Source organism: Octopus sinensis, linkage group LG14 (assembly GCF_006345805.1).
Source record: "Octopus sinensis linkage group LG14, ASM634580v1, whole genome shotgun sequence".
NCBI classification, from domain to species: Eukaryota; Metazoa; Mollusca; class Cephalopoda; order Octopoda; family Octopodidae; genus Octopus; species Octopus sinensis.
Window position 1 is genome coordinate 59,688,315 of NC_043010.1, and position 21,283 is coordinate 59,709,597.

The window sequence follows — 21,283 nt, forward strand, 5'->3', positions numbered from 1 at the left end:
AGGAAACTCTCCAAATCATGGTTAAAAACTAACTCCTTAGCAAAAATGGACTTGAGTGCTTGAGTAGAGCAGAATTCAAAAGATAATCTTCTTTCCTTTGTATGCTTTGCACTTATGTAGGTTGTGAGAGATAGCATGAGAGAGAGAGAGAGAGTGATTGTAAATATAGATTTATCCCCGAATTCATGTACAGTTGTATGTTTTTGTTATAGTCAATATCATATAAAGTAACAGATGCTTCAAGTTTTTTCGCTGATATTTTCTGATTCAAGTATCTCATTATTTTCCTAAGTCATCTAAAGATACAGAAATAATTAAATTCTCAACAGTTGCTGACCTTCAACTAAACACGGAAGAGTGCTACTCACATACATGGGATGGAGCAATTCCTCCTCACACAAATATTTTTGACAGCAATCAAAAGTAAGAAAGAAAAAACAAAAGATTGCTCAGCTGACTAAGAAACAGCCACTGCTGATTTATAGCTATGCTCTTCTGTCTCTGATGACTCCTATGCTTCTGTTGCACCTTCTTCTCCTCTGAATGATCAAGTTAACTACCCAAAACCACTTAATACACCAATGTCTCCTTTTCTTAAACCTTCCATGATGCTCAGTTTAACACCACCATCTGGTTCTTCATTAATTTTCACTGTGTTCATTCTGTAGCAAGATTTTGGACAAAACCTGTGACACACTAGATTTGTTTAGACATGTTTTCTTTTCCATTAGTCCACTGATCTAGAATTGCTTTCCCTGCAGTAACCTATAATGAATAATTGACTATTTTTTTTATTGTGAATTGGTCATAAAAATCCAATCCATTTCATATATAAAATTGTATTGGCTTTTGTATTTTTTAAGGGTTTCTTATAATATAAAAAGGTAATTTCATGAGAAAAGACAAGGCTTACTTTACCAGACTTTATTAACAGATTAAATTTTTTCTGTTTCAGATTGATATTTGAAGTCATCTCTCCACTGGATATTATATTAATGCCAAAACCAGACATGTTGTTGTGTCTGTGTGTTTTGCTGACTTTCTTCCACTGTTATGCAAGTGAAGATATCACATACCATGTTAAAGAAGAGAATATTCCTCATACCTATGTAGGGGACATTGCTACTGACTTACAGAAATCAGACAGCTCCTTCTTAAAGAATAAGGATTTAATTACATTTAGTCAACTGCAACAAAAGGGAGAACAGTTGTTCAATGTGACGAGAACAGGTAAACTGTACACTGTTGAGACATTGGATGCTGAGTCTGTGTGTAGTTATGAGAAAGAATGTTTTGAAATCGTTAAAGTTGCTGTTCACAAATCCAAGACATTTATGAAGATCTTAAAGATTAAAGTCATAATAGAAGACATCAATGACCACCAACCTGAGTTTCTTAAGAAAGAAATCACAGTAATTTTTGGAGAGGGAGATCGAGATGGTATGAAGAAGGCTATACCTAACGCAGTTGATAAGGATGTTGGATATCAGAACAGTTTAATTAGATATAAATTAAAAGATGGTTTTGGTCATTTTTCTTTATCTCAATCAAAATTAGCTGATGAAATATCAACATTAGGAATAATTTTAGAAGAGAAATTAGACAGAGAACAGAAAGACAGTTACAATATTGAGGTCATTGCTAAAGATGGAGGAACTCCACCAAAAGAATCTATTTTAAAGGTTAAAATATCTGTAAAAGATGAAAACGATAATGCACCACAATTTTCCCAAAGTATCTATAATGTTTCTATAGAACATAAACACAAAAAGAATATTCCAGTAGTCACATTATCTGCCAGTGATTTAGATACTGGCAGGAATGGTAAAATATCATATTATTTTGCTCAGAAAACTGATGTGAAGATGAGAAAATATTTTCACCTGAATGAAAATACAGGAGTGTTATATTTAGCTAAATCAATAGAATTTGGAAAAGAAGAGAATTTTAAATTATATGTGGAAGCCAGGGATAATGGTATTTCCCCTCTCAGTTCCCTGGCAATCATTCAGATAAATGTTATCAATGAACACAACAATCCCCCAAATATTGATGTGAACTTTATTTCTACACAGAATCACAACACAGCTACCATTCTGGAAGACATCAAAGTTGGTAGTTTCATTGCTTATGTGATGGTCACTGACAACGATGTTGGACACAATGGAGAGGTGAACTGTCATATCAAAGACGACACATTCAAACTACAGTCAATGGGATCGAAGGAATATAAAATAGTTCTAAAGAAAGCAGTAGACAGAGAGACACAGGAACATTATCACTTTACTGTGTCGTGTGAAGATAAAGGATTACCTGCTCTGAAAACTGATAAAGATCTGTCAATCCAAGTGTTGGATGTGAATGATGTAGAACCACACTTTACGAAAGACACATTCAAGTTCCTTACCTATGAGAATGACAAAGCTAATTTCCCTATTGGCTTTATCAATGCTACAGACCCAGATATTGGTAAGGGAGGTGAATTGTCTTATTCTCTGAGAAATAAACAGCAATATCGTCTGCCATTCCAGATTATCAACTCTGGCTTTATTTCAACAAACCAGTCTTTAGACAGAGAACACAGAGATTTCTATGAGTTTGAGGTTTTTGTGAAAGACAATGGAAGCCCATCTCTGAATAACACAGTGAATGTTGAAGTGGAAGTATTGGATAGAAATGATAATGCTCCATATTTTACATTTCCTAGTGTTGACCCTTTCACTCTTAATGTCCACTATCATCCGCAAAGTAAGAACGACATCACAGTTCTGAAAGCATCTGATATAGACAGTCACATGAATGCTTTTCTCAGGTACGAAATCGTTTCAGGTAACGAGAGACAGTTATTTAAACTGGATTCGTTCACTGGTGTGTTATCTTACTCTCGCACAGTTTACCAAAATGATGCCGGATCATATGAGCTTGAGTTTGTTGTGAAAGACAGTGGTACTCCAGTTCTGTCGGCAACAACTAGTGTGTCTTTGACACTGACTGTTAGTAACAAGACGTCACCAATGTTCACAGCTGTGCACCTACCAAGTGATAACACAATAGATGCGACATTGTTGATTATCATTGTAGTAGCAGCTGTGATAGTATCTATAGCTATTGTGGTTTCTATAACCCTGTGTATTGTGAGATGTAACAATGTGAGAAATAGTTCATCTGAAAGAACAGCAGAAGAGAAACAGGCATACCAATGTCGCAATGAGATGAGACAGTTGATCTATCAAGGTAACAACAGTGTACCTGTGATGTCAGGTAATCAAGGAGAGATGTCAGACAGATATGGTCATTCGAGGAGCCATTACTATCCTGAAGACTGGAAGACATCGACAATGAGCAGATCTCTTCAAAAGTCCACAAAGGTAAGCCTTACTTCAGTTTACAATTGTTAGTAAATAATGTGTAATTTGACAATTTTTTTCGTGATTAGTTTCACAGAAAGGTAAGCTTTCCTTTAATTAATGATCTGTTAGTAAATAATGTGTAATTAACTCTGATTTAGCTCAGTGTTTTATACTTGACAATTATTCAGTGTTTTATATTTGACATTACGGTTCACTTGACCAATTATATATTATTGTTTTGCTTCATAATGTCCAAAATATATCTTATGTATGGTTAAGAAAATACCATTCCTGATATGGTGTTGAATACTTATTTATTTAATTTTTTTTACTGTGATTACTGTTGTCCATTTGTTGTAAGATATTTTATAGCAACTGAAAGTCTGAGAAGACATTTACCAGGATAATAAGACACCTTTTTATGCATTACAGTCTGGCATCTTTAATATTTGTCAATAGGGTTACATCTGATTCTGTGGAAACTTCCAAGTTACAATTCAGATATCTTTGTAGATATCTAAGAGAGACTGTGGAATCAGTTATTGTTAACAATTGTTTCTGACTTTAGCTAACTTATACTGTACATAATTCTTGATGGTAATGAGGAAACATAATGAGCGAAATTGTAAAAGTTTTATTGTTTTGTCAGTGGAGAAATGGCAGTACTTATGCATTTTCCTACTGAAAGATTAAAAAATCTTAACAACAGATTTAGAACATTTGACTGATTGAATACTTTAATAGCACCAAAAGCCTGTTATTATTACATATTTCACTGTCAGTCATAAATGTTATCTGTACAACATGTCTTGTTACTATTGCATTTTACAGCAGAAATACAGTCAACCAATAGAGGTGACATCTTATGGAGACAACAGACCATCCTCTAACTATCCCACTGACACACTGACCAGTCGTAAGAGCAGTGGACAGTGCTGGAGTGAGCGGTCAAGCAGACAGTATGAAGAAATACCAGCAATGTCAGGTAAAACAATTTCATTCATTCATGTTTTGTTATTAATTTCATTAACATAATTTAATTTTCACTCTGTCTAATTTCAGCAACTCAGAAATAATCTCTCATTGCTTCTTTTAATATTTCTTTATTCATTACTGTTATGATTGCTGTTACCTTATTTTTCTATTCTGGATGTAGTGTTTCATAATGTCTACTTCATTAAAAGTATGCATCATATTGAGACGTATTGCAATGCAGATTATCTAGAAATCATCTCTGGGATAGAAAATGCCTCAGGGACTTTTGTGTTGTGATCTACAGCACAATTCAGACATTTGTCATTGGACATAGGTTTGTCAGTATAATAGAATTTGTTTTTATGTAAGAAGGTGAACATTCTAGTCTGTACATATTTAGATAATTTTCAAAATCTTTTATCTATCATGAATATTTCAACTATTATTAAAAACATAAATCCTCTTATTTATGTGTTTAACATTTATGGATTGCATCTTTACAATAATGTGATGGGTTTCATCATCATCATATCATCATCATCATCATTTAATGTCCGTTTTCCATGCTAGCATGGGTTGGATGACTTGACAGGAACTAGTAAAGCCAGGGCCTGCACCAGATTCCAGTCTGTTTTGGTTTGGGTGCTATGGTTTGATGCCCTTCTTAATGCCAACCACCCTACAGAGTGTACTGGATGCTTTTTATATGGCACTTACGTGGAAACTTGATTTTAGGATTTCAGTTCTGTTGTGGTGGGCAGGTTTTCGCAAGTACAGCAGTGCACCACATATGTTGGTCTTCAAATGATAACTGTCTAATTTCCTACTTAGAACATTATCACATACCCTACTATTGCTGTGTTAGAGATGCACAAAGAATCCATTGAAATACAATGTTTAGAATCTACACTTAAACTATATTGGATTCTGCTGAATTTTCACAACATAAAATATCATTGACTGAACTGACTTAATCCAACATATAACCATTGTATATTTTTGAATACGATTCCTAAAGATTTTAGGGATTGTTAAAGGTATCTTTAATTATTGTTAGTTTATATATTAGACCTGTGAAGTTAGCAGGCAAGGCATTGATTACTAATATCAATAAATAACTACTGGCTATATGAACTATGTAATAAGTATATTTGATATGTGTGTTTCAGGAATCTATGGTGGTGCCCCACCCGATGTATCAAGCACCAGTGAGAGAGACCATTACCAAGACAGATATGTGAAACCTCCAGAGAGACAGTTACCTTCAACACCAGATGTTGTTGTCAGTTAAGTGAGACTGAGAAAGGAACACAACAGAAATAATATCACCTTCAACATTCACACAACATTTAAAAGCAACAGAAATATTTTAGTTTGGTTATGATATTGCCCACATATGACTGAATATCATCATATTTGTCACAATGTATTATATATGACACTCTCCCCCCCCACCTCTCTCTGTATATACATACATACATATATATATATATATATATATATATATCTTGGGGATATTTCCTCAGATGAAGAGAATCAAAACCTTTAGACATAAATGATTTCAATCAAATTGTGATAAAGAAATTAGGTAAAAATTAGTCAAGTCATATATTTTAGGTACTTAAAATTATACATTCCATTTGGAAAATACAATATAATATTTAAAATGTTTACTAATTTATGATATGAATATTTAATTTTTTATATAAATTATGCAGAAAATGTTAATATATGAGAAAATATATTTCACATGGCTAAGAAATAAACATTTCGTTGTTTATGCTCATATAAAAGATTTAGTTTAGAATTAGGTCAGACACACACACACACTAACTGTTATTGTCAATATTGTATTTACATTTTAAATTACACACACATTAACAACATCAGCCATATTTTGTTAATATAACCTCTCTGTTCTAAGGATTTCTATGTCAGTCTCTCTCCACATCAGACATGTTGGTGTTATATAGACTTATCATGGCTGACTGTTAGTGGAGCTGATGGGATGTCTTCTCTCTCTGTATATGTATATTTCTCTCCTTTTTCTTTGTGGAGAGGAAACACAACATCTAGTCTGAGTGAGGCTGGAGTAAGCATCACCCATCCTCCTCTCTCCCTTTCTCTCTCATACACAAATATTCAACCACACTCACACACACATACATTAAACATCACACATCCACAAAGGAAGACTGAGAGGGAACTGCTGGTTCCCACTGACTCACCACCAACACTATTCCATCAACATGAAGCCATTGTCACACCATAGCAGCAGTGACACAGACAACCATTAACAACAGAACATTGGGACCAAGTCACAGTTTATACAACAAAGGATTTTACACACAATGAAGGTAAGTTTATTGTTCAATATTATTTATCCATTTATGTGAAATAATAATTTTGCTTCTCACAAGAATATAATATCAAAATTCAAAATATAATATTCTAATGGTGGCCATATTAAATCTGTGTTAGTTCTCATTTAATGGCTTTCAAAGATTTTCTTCAGAGAAATAGTTAATTTAAAAATACATTTTTAAACTTGTATACTCATAATTTTCACAAACATAAGTCCTTCATCATTACATTTGCATATTATTATATATTATTCATTAGTTATTGACATTGTGCATTCCCATTCAGTGACTCAACGAGATATTGTTTAGTCTCTGTAATTATAAATTATTATACATAATGATCATTTAACTGCATTTAATACTATAAAAGATTTCTCTATTGAATTAACAATGTTACCAAATAACAAGAAAATTATTAATAATTCTCTCTCCTTCACATATAAGTGTCTGTCTGTGTTTCAACTTGACTGTGTGTCCTTATTCCTGTCTATGTTTGTAGTAAGGAGACCATTTTCTCATAAAAATGTATCTTGTTAAATTCATTTGATAGAATGTTGTTTTTTGGAAGATTACTTAATAAGTATGTTCCATTTGAAGGGGAAAATAAGTATTTTTGTTAACATTTATTTCTATGATTTAAAACATTTGAACCTATTAATATTGATTGTTTATTGCAGCAGTTATAATTCCTTTAAATTAATTATCCACTCACTGGTAATTTAATTTCTTCATAAGGTATATTCATGTCACTCAACTGTTACTCTAAGTCTGTCATATATTGTTGTAACCATATAACAATTAGAAAATTAAATGTTTTTATATGTATAACAGAGTTTTCATTTAAAAATAAGGAATATAATTACTTGGTATGTCTTATTTATTAATTATCTCACACAAGTTTATTTATAAAAATATCTTTGTAATCGTTTCATTTTGCCTACATGCCATATTAATGGCCAGAGGTAAATCTCTTAATAACATATTGCTATCAAAGATGTCCTGTGAACACTAACAGCTAATTTGTATGTTGTCTAGACATGCAGTTGAATCAAGTAATGAAGTATTTCTTTGTAATTAACTTTTTCCATATATACATATGTATATAGGTATGTACATACACACACGCACACACAATGGTAGAGAGATTATCAGTATCTAATGTGGACTGTAACGTTACCGTATTTTCCATTTTTACCTTTAACCCAAAATGCAAAAGCCATAACAGAATTTCTCTTATACATTATCATGTAATTCTTTTTCTATACTAAAAGATTGATATTTTCTCTATCTTTCCAACATGATGGAAAACGTTAAAATTTTGACAAAGTGGTAGTTTTATTACATTTCAAGGGAAGTAACTCAAAATTTGTCCCTTTCCAATCATGAAATTGTAGAAACGTCTTTTTATTCTACAACTGACAGAAATCATGTCTCCCTTTTTCTGTTTTGTTTTCTCTGTCATTATCTATCTTCTGATGTTTCTCTCTTCATCATTCAGTTCATTCCTCCACCATCTTCTGAGGCCATATTTCATTATATATACCCAAGAACTCTCAGTATAAGTAAGTTATGTACAGAGATGGAGTCAGCAAGGTGGGAATTGGCCATAACTAGAACACTGTATGAAGCATACAAGTAAAGTCCCTCAGGGCTTAGTTCTCAATACCCTTCTGTTTGTTACACTTCTGCAAGTCACTACAGAGGATCTTAAGACCACCTTCCCATGCCAACTATTGTCTGTATGTCAACAACATCTTTCTTGTAGCTGAATCTGTTAAATGTTTAGGGAAGAAATTTTTTGCATGGAAGCTAAGCCTCGAATCATGAGGTTTGAACCTAAAGCTAGCGAATGCAAACTATGGAATGTGAATTACACCATAAAGTCCACACTTATGTGTTTATAGATATATATATATATATATATATATATATATATGTGTGTGTGTGTGTGTGTGTATATACATTCCACATATTTTATGTGTGTATATATGTGTGTGTGTTTGTATGTACATTTATGATTTTTTGCACCCAACCTTCGAGAAAGACTGGATTATGACAATCCATCTGGAGCTCTAACCATATCAGTAGCAGTCATCTATTTGTACACACAATTTCTTATATATATATAAAAAAACTGACCTTTAGTTTTTCATACAAGTGTTGAAACGTGTATTGTATGATACAAATTAATTGATAATTTATTTGGAATGCTGAAACGCTGTTAGAACACCAGAAATATTGGATGAATTACCCTTACAAAGCAGAAAAATTTGTCAACAACCAGCAATAGAACTCAAATCCACATCCCTCACTGACTCCAGCTGAGTGCTTTACCATTAAGCTAAACTGCCTGCTGGCAAATTTATCTACAAATTCAGATGTGATAAAGCTAAATGCACAATTATCTGTATATAAATAGAAACAAACATTTTTTTTTATATAAGCATCGAAATATGTTAGTTTGTCTATATCTATATACACGTAGTGGTGTATTTCGCTTTATAGCATCTACATTTGTCAGTGGGCAGTTTAGCTTAATGGTAAAGAATTCAGCTGCAGTCTTTGAGGGCTATGGGTTTGAGTCCCATGGCTGGTTGTTGACAGGTTTTTCTCCTTTGTAAAGATAATTAACCCAATATTTCTGTTGTTCTAATGGTGTTCCTGTGTTTGAAAATAAATTATCATCTTATACATATACACACACATACTCATGAACATAGACTTCTACCTTCCCTAGTTTCTTATACAATCCACACCTCCAGACATGTTTGCTCTCATAATTTCTGGTATCATTATTGAAAATATGGAAGATCTTTTTAAGTTATCTGACCACTAAATAGTCTTTCAACTATCATTCATCCATCCATCTTCCATGACCACTATTCCTAGAAGGGTCATTGGGTTAGAGTCCTCATTCCCCTCCTCTATAGGGTCCTATCAGAATCAAGTCTCTTTAGACCTTCTGGTTAGATCCCCAAGTGTGACTAACTGTGACTATGGATATTATCCATTCACCTAGTTCTTGGTCTTTTCCTGTCTCCTGACGTTTGATGCAGCTTCAAAAATCCATTGTGCAATTCTTTCTTGTGACATTCTAATCGCGTTGAATTTGAGCAGGGCCATGTATTGTTACCTTGCCTTTTCACACAATGCCATTGTGGAAGTGGTATCATGATCAGTCAGTGTAAGATTTGGTACTACTTAGTTCCACAAAAGGTGATCTCCAGTACGCACTGAATGAGTTTACTGCAAAGCACAGGTAAGAATTAGTGTTGCAAAGACAGACATTAGTCCTCTCCAGAATGTCTTCTCACTGCACACTGCATGTTGCTAAGACAAAGTATCAAATGTTATTTCTACTTAAATAATGATTTTTAATAATAATTTTGATTTCTAAAATAATATATCCTACTTTCAAAATATTTTTCTATTTCAGATCAACAATTTAACATCAAGAATTTAATACCACCAAAAGCAGAGATGTTGTTACACCTGTGTGTTTTACTGACTTTCTTCCACTGTTTTTCAAGTGAAGATATCACATACCATGTTAAAGAAGAGAATAATCCCTATACATATGTAGGGGACATTGCTACTGACTTACAGAAATCAGACAGCTCCTTCTTAAAGAATAAGGATTTAATTACATTTAGTCAACTGCAACAAAAGGGAGAACAATTGTTCAATGTGACGAGAACAGGTAAACTGTACACTGTTGAGACATTGGATGCTGAGTCTGTGTGTAGTTATGAGAAAGAATGTTTTGAAATCGTTAAAGTTGCTGTTCACAAATCCAAGACATTTATGAAGATCTTAAAGATTAAAGTCATAATAGAAGACATCAATGACCACCAACCTGAGTTTCCTCAGAAAGAAATCACACTGATCTTTGGTGAAGGTGATGGTAGAGGTATGAAGAAACCCATACCTAATGCTATAGACAAAGATAAAGGTTATCAGAACAGCTTAATCAATTATGAATTAAATGGTGGAGGTAACTATTTTTCATTAAGTGTTTCCAGAGAAGCTGATGGCTTATCAACATTAGGAATCATTTTAGAAGAAAAATTAAACAGAGAAAAGAAGGACAATTATGATATTGAGGTCATTGCTAAAGATGGAGGAACTCCACCAAAACAATCTGTTTTAAATGTTAAAATATCTGTGGAAGATCAAAATGATAATCCACCACAATTTTCTCAGAGTATCTACAATGTCTCTATTGAACATAAACATAAAAAGAATATTCCAGTCGTCACATTATCTGCCAGTGATTTAGATATTGGCAGGAATGGTAAAATATCATATTATTTTAGTCGAAAAACTGATGATAAACTGAAAGAATACTTCCATCTAGATGAAAATTCTGGGAAATTATTCTTAGAAAAACCTTTAAATCTGGATATAAAAGAGTCATTTAAATTGTATGTAAAAGCTAAAGATAATGGTATGCCTCCTCTCAGCTCCATAGCAACGGTTATAGTAAATATCATCAACCAACACAATAATCCTCCAAATATTGATGTGAACTTTATTTCTACACAGAATCACAACACAGCTACCATTCTGGAAGACATCAAAGTTGGTAGTTTCATTGCTTATGTGATGGTCACTGACAACGATGTTGGACACAATGGAGAGGTGAACTGTCATATCAAAGACGACACATTCAAACTACAGTCAATGGGATCGAAGGAATATAAAATAGTTCTAAAGAAAGCAGTAGACAGAGAGACACAGGAACATTATCACTTTACTGTGTCGTGTGAAGATAAAGGATTACCTGCTCTGAAAACTGATAAAGATCTGTCAATCCAAGTGTTGGATGTGAATGATGTAGAACCACACTTTACGAAAGACACATTCAAGTTCCTTACCTATGAGAATGACAAAGCTAATTTCCCTATTGGCTTTATCAATGCTACAGACCCAGATATTGGTAAGGGAGGTGAATTGTCTTATTCTCTGAGAAATAAACAGCAATATCGTCTGCCATTCCAGATTATCAACTCTGGCTTTATTTCAACAAACCAGTCTTTAGACAGAGAACACAGAGATTTCTATGAGTTTGAGGTTTTTGTGAAAGACAATGGAAGCCCATCTCTGAATAACACAGTGAATGTTGAAGTGGAAGTATTGGATAGAAATGATAATGCTCCATATTTTACATTTCCTAGTGTTGACCCTTTCACTCTTAATGTCCACTATCATCCGCAAAGTAAGAACGACATCACAGTTCTGAAAGCATCTGATATAGACAGTCACATGAATGCTTTTCTCAGGTATGAAATTGTTTCAGGTAACGAGAGACAGTTATTTAAACTGGATTCGTTCACTGGTGTGTTATCTTACTCTCGCACAGTTTACCAAAATGATGCCGGATCATATGAGCTTGAGTTTGTTGTGAAAGACAGTGGTACTCCAGTTCTGTCGGCAACAACTAGTGTGTCTTTGACACTGACTGTTAGTAACAAGACGTCACCAATGTTCACAGCTGTGCACCTACCAAGTGATAACACAATAGATGCGACATTGTTGATTATCATTGTAGTAGCAGCTGTGATAGTATCTATAGCTATTGTGGTTTCTATAACCCTGTGTATTGTGAGATGTAACAATGTGAGAAATAGCTCATCTGAAAGAACAGCAGAAGAGAAACAGGCATACCAATGTCGCAATGAGATGAGGCAATTGATCTATCAAGGTAACAACAGTGTACCTGTGATGTCAGGTAATCGAGGAGAGATGTCAGACAGATATGGTCATTCGAGGAGCCATTACTATCCTGAAGACTGGAAGACATCGACAATGAGCAGAAGTCTTCAAAAGTCCACAAAGGTAAGCTTTATTTCAATGAATAAACTATTAAATTATGTTCAACTGAGAATGTTTTAGCTGAATATTTTATATTTTACAATTACTTGTAAGTTATTTGATGGCAAATGATAATCTGAGAAGATTCTACCAGGAACATCTAACATGAAGTCTTGCAATGCCATCAGGCATTTCTACCATTTGTCAGATTCCAGACAAAATTGTGGAAACCCTTTCTTAGCAAGAATTCTGATTGTTCTGTGAGCTGTACTCTTTAAGACAAACTGCCAAATTCTTTATTTCTTTTCTACCCATCATTGCAGTCTAAAAATATGCATGTTTGTGTGTGTGTGTACAAACACACGGAGTCCCAACTTGCATTATCCTTCCACAAAAGTCTCTAAAATGCCATGAATACTTTCCTTGTTTAGAGTCCGCTGTAAGAGCATTATTAGCAATTGTTTCTGACTTTAGCTCTGTTGTACTGTATAAATCTAGTAGGATACAAGGGAAAGATCATCAGGCAAAAGTGTTGTTTTTATTGCTGTGTCAGTGGAAGAATTGCAGTCCTCATGATCCTCTATCAGTTTTGTAACTTGTGGTAAGATAAGTGGAAGTATAAAACCAAATAAATTTAATTACAAGAAGTATGGGTAGACTTAATGGTGAGAGTTGATGAGAGAAAGAGAGTTGAAATGATATATTTCAATTTTTATTGTCAGTATTTACAATGTGGCATTCATCTCGTTTTCTTTTCCTTTGTATCCAGATGTGATTGACAGCTTTTGAATTTCTTTTAATGTTTTATTGAATTACTTTTTAATTAGAAGTGACATCTCATGGCTGCTTGTTTTATCTAGGAACATTATCAGTTATATTTGAAATGAACAAACGTGTACGTGTGTCTTAAATTTACTAATTGAAGTCATATAATCTTTTCTACTCTAGGCACAAGGCCTGAAATTTTTGGGGAGGGGGCCAATTTATCGACTCCATTACACAATTGGTACTTAATTTATTGACCCTGGAAGGATGAAAGGCAAAGTTGACTTCAGTGGAATTTGAACTCAGAATTTAAAGACAGACAAAGTACCGCTAAGCATTTTGCCCAGCGAGCCAATGTTTCTGCCAGCTCACTGCCTTAAGTGATATTATAATATGTAAATGAAGGCAAGTGGCTTAGTGCTTATAGTATTTGGCTCACAGTTGTAAGGTCATGAGTTCAATTCCCAGTGACACATTGTGTCCTTGAGCAAAATACTTTAGTTCACCTTGTTCCAGTCCACTCAGCTGGCAAAAATGTATAGTACCTGTATTTCAAAGAGCCAGCCTTGTTACATTCTGTGTCATGATGAAGCTCCCTGAGAACTGCATTAAGGGTACACATGTCTGTGGTGTGCTCAGCCACTTGCATATTAACTTCACAAGCTGGTTGTTTCCTTGATCAGATCAAGAGGAATCCTTGTCATCATAACCAGTGGAGTGCCATTTAGTTATAATACAAAAGCAGTTAATTTTTACCAGTCATGAGTGAACGTGTAAAACCACATCAAAATTGGTAATCCCATCAAACAGGAAGCAATTTATTCAATATTAGATATAGCACTGTCAGCCATAAATGATATCTTTACATTATATCTTGTTACTATTATATTTTACAGCAGAAATACAGTCAACCCATTGAGGTGACATCTTATGGAGACAACAGACCATCTTCTCACTATCCCACTGACACATTGACCAGTCGTAAGAGTAGTGGACAGTGCTGGAGTGAGCGGTCAAGTAGACAGTATGAAGAAATACCAGCAATGTCAGGTACAACACTCTCGGCCATTTGCATTTGTTATTAATTTTATTAATTTCATTATTATAATTGTTTAATTTTCAGAATATCTAATTTCCATCATTCAGATATTATCATTATTTCTAGAATTATATCTATATTAATTACTTCTATGATAAATTAGCTGTTTCCACACATATTTCTGTGCTATTGCAGTGGTAGGTATATTTATTAATCATGTTTGGGATGGAATGACTCGAGTTTATAAATGCATTATTCACTCAGGCATCTTGTTTTGGGTTTGATGGTGAATGTTCTGTTTTGATAAACTTTCTCATTGAAACATAGTGGAAGTGAAAATTTATATTTAGACAGACTCAGTCTATGTGACAAGTCTACATTCACTGATAAACACAGCAGTATTTTGTTACTTGTAGGAAAATTATTCTACCTGTTATCAAACCGATGTTTGAAATGTGATTCATAATTATTAAAAATGTATTTTACTGAATGTGTGTGCCCCATGTTGCAACTCTCAGAATTTTGGGTTGTGAAAATCATAATTTCATGTATTGTGTTCGTCACAAAAGGCAAACATTTTGTATTTTGAAGTTTTGCTGTTGGATATTGTGAAGCTTCAGTAGCATCAATCATGTAAAATTAGTCATACACTGGGTGATCAGCATTTCCTATGAACAGAGCAGATGTAGCAGTACTTATAGGTTTTGGCATAGAATTTTGAAAAATCTAATTTCTTTATTTTTATTTTTGAAACTGTTTTGATTTTTATATTTTGAAATCAAATTTAGATTTTCTATAAAAGAATAAAATAGAAGAAAAAACACCAACTTTTTCTTTCATCAGAAACTGATGAAAATTAAAGGGTAATAAACTCTTTAATATAGTTTGTTTCCCTGCCAGCATGGAAAATGGATGCTAAATGATGATGATGATGTTGGCATTTGAAAGCAAGTTGCTTCACTTTCTAAGAATTCAAAATGTTTCAGTTTCAATTTATTCAGGATGAAGATGCAATTACGAATGCAGACAAAATACATTTATATTCTTCAGATGCAAATAATATGTGTGTGTGTGTGTATATATATCATCATCATTTAATGTCCGTTGTCCATGCTGGCACGGGTTGGACAGTTTGACTGGGTTGGCACGCTGCTAGGTTGCACCTGACTCCAGTCTGACATGGCATAGTTTTCAAAGGCTGAATGCCCTTCCTAATGCCAATCACTCTGAGAGTGTAATGGGTATTTTTATATGCCACTGGCATGGGTGCCATTTGCGTGACATGGATGCTTTTGTGTACCACTGGCACGGGTGCCATTTGCATGACTCTGGGGTGTGTTTACATGCCATCAGCACGGGTGCCAATTTGTGCATGACACCGGTATCTGTCATGACTTCAATTTTGCTCAGCCTGATGAGTCTTCTTCTGAAGCACAATATAATGCCAAAGGTCTTGGTCATTGCCTCCACTCGAGGCCCAACACTCGAAAGGAATGCAGCCACTTTGCCTCCAACACTCCAATGATATTATCATCATCATCATCACTTGACATCTTTTGTCCATGCTGGCATGTGTTTGACCACCATCAATCTGTGATACTTTTTCTTCACAAAATAATGAAAATATGTCTCTAGGAAATAAATTTATCAAAGAACAAAATTATTTGATAATTGTAGAGTGCTATCCAAATACGATACAGCATCCAATGTGATGAAAACATTTGAATCAATGTAGAATTGTATAAGAAAAAGAGAAATAAACCAGATGTTGGTACTTGTTACACACAGTTAATTTCTTATTTAATTGAGATTCTGTTTTTTTTTTTTTTTTGCATTTTTCTTAATAAGGGTTTGGACTGTTATTTAAAAATGTTCTGTTTAACATTGGTATTAGAGAAATAAGTAACAGGAAAATACTACATTGTTTTGTTTTTTCTTCATCAAAATGTTATTACTTTCAGTCCTGGAAAACATTTCTATTTTGTTCCAAGTAAAATATTTTAGCATTTTGATCCCTTTTGAAGTGTAACATGAACATGTATTCTGACAAGCAGACTAACATTATACAATATTATTAAAAATCTGAATGTATGCATTGTATTCATGCAATAATCTGATGGATCTCTTTACTGTCTATATGAACTATGTAGTAAGTTTATTTGAATATGTGTTTCAGGAATCTATGGTGGTGCCCCACCCGATGTATCAAGCACCAGTGAGAGAGACCATTACCAAGACAGATATGTGAAACCTCCAGAGAGACAGTTACCTTCAACACCAGATGTTGTTGCCAGTTAAGTGAGGCTGAGAAAGGAACACAACACAAATAATATCACCTTCAACATTCACACATTTGAAACAACACAAATATATCAGTTAATAATACTCCCTTCATATGACTGTATTTTAGATTATGTCAGAAGGTTTCTACATATGTTGAACCATTAACAACCGTTTTAGATGTAAACAAGTGACCTATAATACTGTTTTGATAAGTAAACCCATATTAAGGTATTGTAAGGAATTATAAATGAATGTTACTGTTTGTAAAGGACAATTAAGAATGGAAAATTTTAAATATAAATATATAATAAATAAATTATATTATAAATATTAATATTTCAGATTATATATTTTGTAGTTGACATTTCTCCTTTAAGTTTTCAAGTGATATCCCAAGTATAAGATTTAGTTTAGAATTAGGTCAAACACACACTAACTATTATTATTGATATTGTATTTACATTTTAAATTACACACACATTAACAACATCAGCCATATTTTGTTAATATAACCTCTCTGTTCTAAGGATTTCTATGTCAGTCTCTCTCCACATCAGACATGTTGGTGTTATATAGACTTATCATGGCTGACTGTTAGTGGAGCTGATTGTGTGTCTTCTCTCTTTCTTTTTTGCCTGATGTGAGGGGAAATATAACATTTAGTCTGAGTGAAGTTGGAGTAAGCATCACTCATCCTTCTCTCTCTCCCTCTCTTTCACACACACACACACTAAACATCACCCATCCACAAAGGAAGACTGAGAGGGAACTGCTGGTTCCCACTGACTCACCACCAACACTATTCCATCAACATGAAGCCATTGTCACACCATAGCAGCAGTGACACAGACAACCATTAACAACAGAACATTGGGACCAAGTCACAGTTTATACAACAAAGGATTTTACACACAATGAAGGTAAGTTTGTTATTCTATATTATTTATTTAAATTATGTGAAATAATAATTTTATGCATCACCAGATTGTAACATCAAAATGTGATATTTTAATACAGTAAAATATATTTAATGGTGGCCATATTTCATCAGTTTTAGTTTTCATTTAATGGCTTCTTTTCCAACATTGTTGTCAAGGATTTTGTTGGAAATTATAATTTGTAGGAAAACTAAGATTGCTCAGAAACAATTGTTTAAATGCAATATATTCTCCAAACAATTCTGTCAGATCTTCACAAATTCTTTGTAGTTCCTTTATTCCTTTCTACTTTCTAAATTCCTCTTCCTTTTTATTATTATTCTTCTGAAACATTTTTTGTAGCAGAATGTTTACCATTATAGAGAAATGATGATGACATGTAACAGTAGAGGGAAATATCTCTGAAGAGTAATCCTGTATACTGTGGTACATATTTTATTTGTGTGTGTAGGTGTACCTCTCTGTATGTCTTTGTGTAAGATTTTGTTATATTTTATTGCATTTGTATTTTTTGGTAATTTTTTTCTTGTTTTCTTCTCATAAATTATATTATACTTTCTCTTCTCTTGTTCTCGTATGTGTAACTACGGCTAAACTAGTCATGTTCTAACTGATAAAACTATAAATTCCTCTGTTTAGACTGAATTAATTGTTTGCATATTTGATCTGCTCTTATTTTCTCAAATATATTTTACATAATATTAACACATGTAAATCTCTTGTAACATTCTTCCCAATTGAGGAATTGTACATCGTTTAATCATACTGGTGGATAAATGATTTTAAATGTTTTAATTAATTTGCATAGTGAAAGTATCCAAATATGGAAGCCAGTTGAAGATGTAAATTTTCTTTGATTAAATATGTTATGTTAATTAGTGGATTAAAATTAAGACAGATTCTAATTAAATGATATTTGATGTCATATCTTTTTACAAGAGCTTGCTGATATTATGACCTGTTTTATCAGTGGTTGCAAGTCAGTGCAAAAATCAGCATTTAGGTTTCTTCACTTTCTAGAAATAGCAGCCGAATCTCACTCAAGTTATAGCCTACAGTTTTACAAATGAAAGGAGACATTACACTGTGTGTCCAAGATATTAGTCTGAAGCAAAGGATAGGATGGTCACTGCTGGAGTGTCTTCTCTATCAAAACCAGCCTGATACTGAACAGCAACATATTTTATCATGAGAATATTGATATACAGATTAGGGAGGATATAAAAGAATTCATATTAAAAAAAAATGTTAATTTCTATTCCTGTTTCCATAGAACTGTCCTAAAACCTCTTCCTATGTTATTAACGTTTTCCCCCGTCTTGATGGTACATTCTATTATGATCTTATCTCTAACGTAGCTCTGATGTCTATGATTTATTAAAGCCTCTTGCTTTTTCATCAGGATGCTTGCTTTGCAACCATGTGGTTTTGGCTTCGATCCCACTGTGCATCATTTTGGGAAAGAGCTTCTAATATAGCCCTGGACTTGCTCTTGTGAATGAATTTGGTGGATAGAAATGTGGAAGCTTGTTGTGTGTGTGTGTGTCCCACCTCTTGACAACCAATGATTGTTTATATCCTAATAACTTTACAGTTTGACAAAAGAGACTGATAGATTAAGTACCAAACACCAAAAAATTTATATTGGGGCCGATTTGTTTGTCTTAACCTTTCAAGGCTATACCCCAGCATGGCCGCAGTCCACTTATTGAAACACTTCAAAACAAAGTGATAAAAATGGTCAGACATTTGTAGGTATCATTTAATCATAACATAAAATTATAACAATAATTTCTGACTTCATCCTCTTAGATTCACCTATTTATGTCTCCCTAAGCAAGTTACTTAAGAAAAATTATAGTTTTTTAAAAACCATAGTTATATATATATATATTGAAGCCTAGTAAAAGAAAAATATTTTCTAACGTCGCATGAATCTTATCCAAGGGAGCTAACTATAGAAATTACAATGCACTGTTTCCTGTCAGATTTTACAGCATGGTTTTCCATGGAAACCACATTTCTTGTTATTTTGCCCTGAGCACATGAATTCTCGTATTTTTCTCGAATCCTCTTACCTATATTCATGTCAGATTAAAAAGAAAATATGGTATGATGATTTCTTTATGCAGTTTTTGGAAAGTATTTTCAAAATAAAGTATTTTCCAAATAAGTGTAAGCAGGAATGTTGTTATATTTCGGGATAGCAATTATTTTGTTTTTGCCAAATAACCACATACACAAATGCATAAATATATATACAGGAGACTATTAAATTATATCGAATAAAATAATGAGGAAAAAATATTTAGCAGTTTAAACAGTCTTTGAACCCTTAAGATTATTTAGTGGATATGTGTAGCAAACTTGGTGAGTTGTGACAAGATACAATTTTTCAAAGTTATGTTTGCCACCTTCAAAATATTAAGCCCTTATAAATGAATAATGAAGGAACTGAGCTTTCCTCAGTGATTATATATGAGATGAAAATTGTACTTGAATGAAGTTGTTAAATCTAGTGGCTTCATATTTCTTATCATTTACACTTCATTATACAAAGAGAGATAATATTTATTATTGAAAATTACTTCATTTTATATCTTATGGTAGGATGCAATACCTGACATGAATATGTAAATAACTGTTCAAATGAATTATTTTTGACCCACATTCTCAGTTAAATATTTATATTTATCTTTCAGATTAATAAAGTGAAACCTCAATATTTGTGGGCACTGTATTAACATCAAGACTAGAGATGCAGTTGTTTCTGTGTGTTTTACTGACTTTCTTCCACTGTTCTCTAAGTGAAGATATCACATATCATGTTAAAGAAGAGAATAGTCCCTATACCTATGTAGGGGACATTGCTACTGACTTACAGAAATCAGACAGCTCCTTCTTAAAGAATAAGGATTTAATTACATTTAGTCAACTACAGCAAAAGGGAGAACAGTTGTTCAATGTGACGAGAACAGGTAAACTGTACACTGTTGAGACATTGGATGCTGAGTCTGTGTGTAGTTATGAGAAAGAATGTTTTGAAATCGTTAAAGTTGCAGTTCACAAATCCAAGACATTTATGAAGATCTTAAAGATTAAAGTCATCATAGAAGACATCAATGACCACCAACCTGAGTTTCCTAATGAAGAAATCAAACTGATCTTTGGAGAAGGAGACAGAGATGGTATGAAGAAACCCATACCTAATGCCATTGACAAGGATATGAGTCCAGAAAACAGCTTAATTACTTATGAATTAGATGGTGGAGATAACTATTTTTCATTAAGTGTTTCCAAAGAAGATGATGGATTATCAACATTAGAAATTATATTAGAAGAGAAATTAGATAGAGAAAAGAAGGACGATTATGATATTGAAGTCATTGCTAAAGATGGAGGAACTCCACCAAAACAATCTGTTTTAAATGTGAAAATATCTGTGGAAGATCAAAATGATAATAAACCACAATTTTCTCAACGTATCTACAATGTTTCTATAGAACATAAACATAAAAAGACTATTCCAGTAGTCACATTATCTGCCAGTGATTTAGACATTGGCAGGAATGGTAAAATATCTTTCTATTTCGGTCGAAAAACAGATGCTAAAATGAAAGAATACTTCCATCTAGATGAAAATTCTGGGAAATTATTCTTAGAAAAACCTTTAAATCTGGATATAAAAGAGTCATTTAAATTGTATGTAAAAGCTAAAGATAATGGTATGCCTCCTCTCAGTTCCATAGCAACGGT

General features: G+C 33.2%; 1 protein-coding gene across 1 annotated transcript in view; it reads left to right on the forward strand.

Moving 5' to 3' along the window:
• Positions 1-21,283, forward strand: part of LOC118766121 — a 63,118-nt gene that overhangs the window by 8,937 nt on the left and 32,898 nt on the right. The window contains exons 4-11 of the mRNA XM_036509395.1: positions 293-423; positions 956-3,368; positions 4,182-4,335; positions 5,495-5,611; positions 10,125-12,526; positions 14,164-14,317; positions 16,483-16,603; positions 20,240-20,673. Coding sequence (XP_036365288.1) covers positions 293-423; positions 956-3,368; positions 4,182-4,335; positions 5,495-5,611; positions 10,125-12,526; positions 14,164-14,317; positions 16,483-16,603; positions 20,240-20,673 — 5,926 coding nt within the window. The remainder of the gene's footprint in view (positions 1-292; positions 424-955; positions 3,369-4,181; positions 4,336-5,494; positions 5,612-10,124; positions 12,527-14,163; positions 14,318-16,482; positions 16,604-20,239; positions 20,674-21,283) is intronic.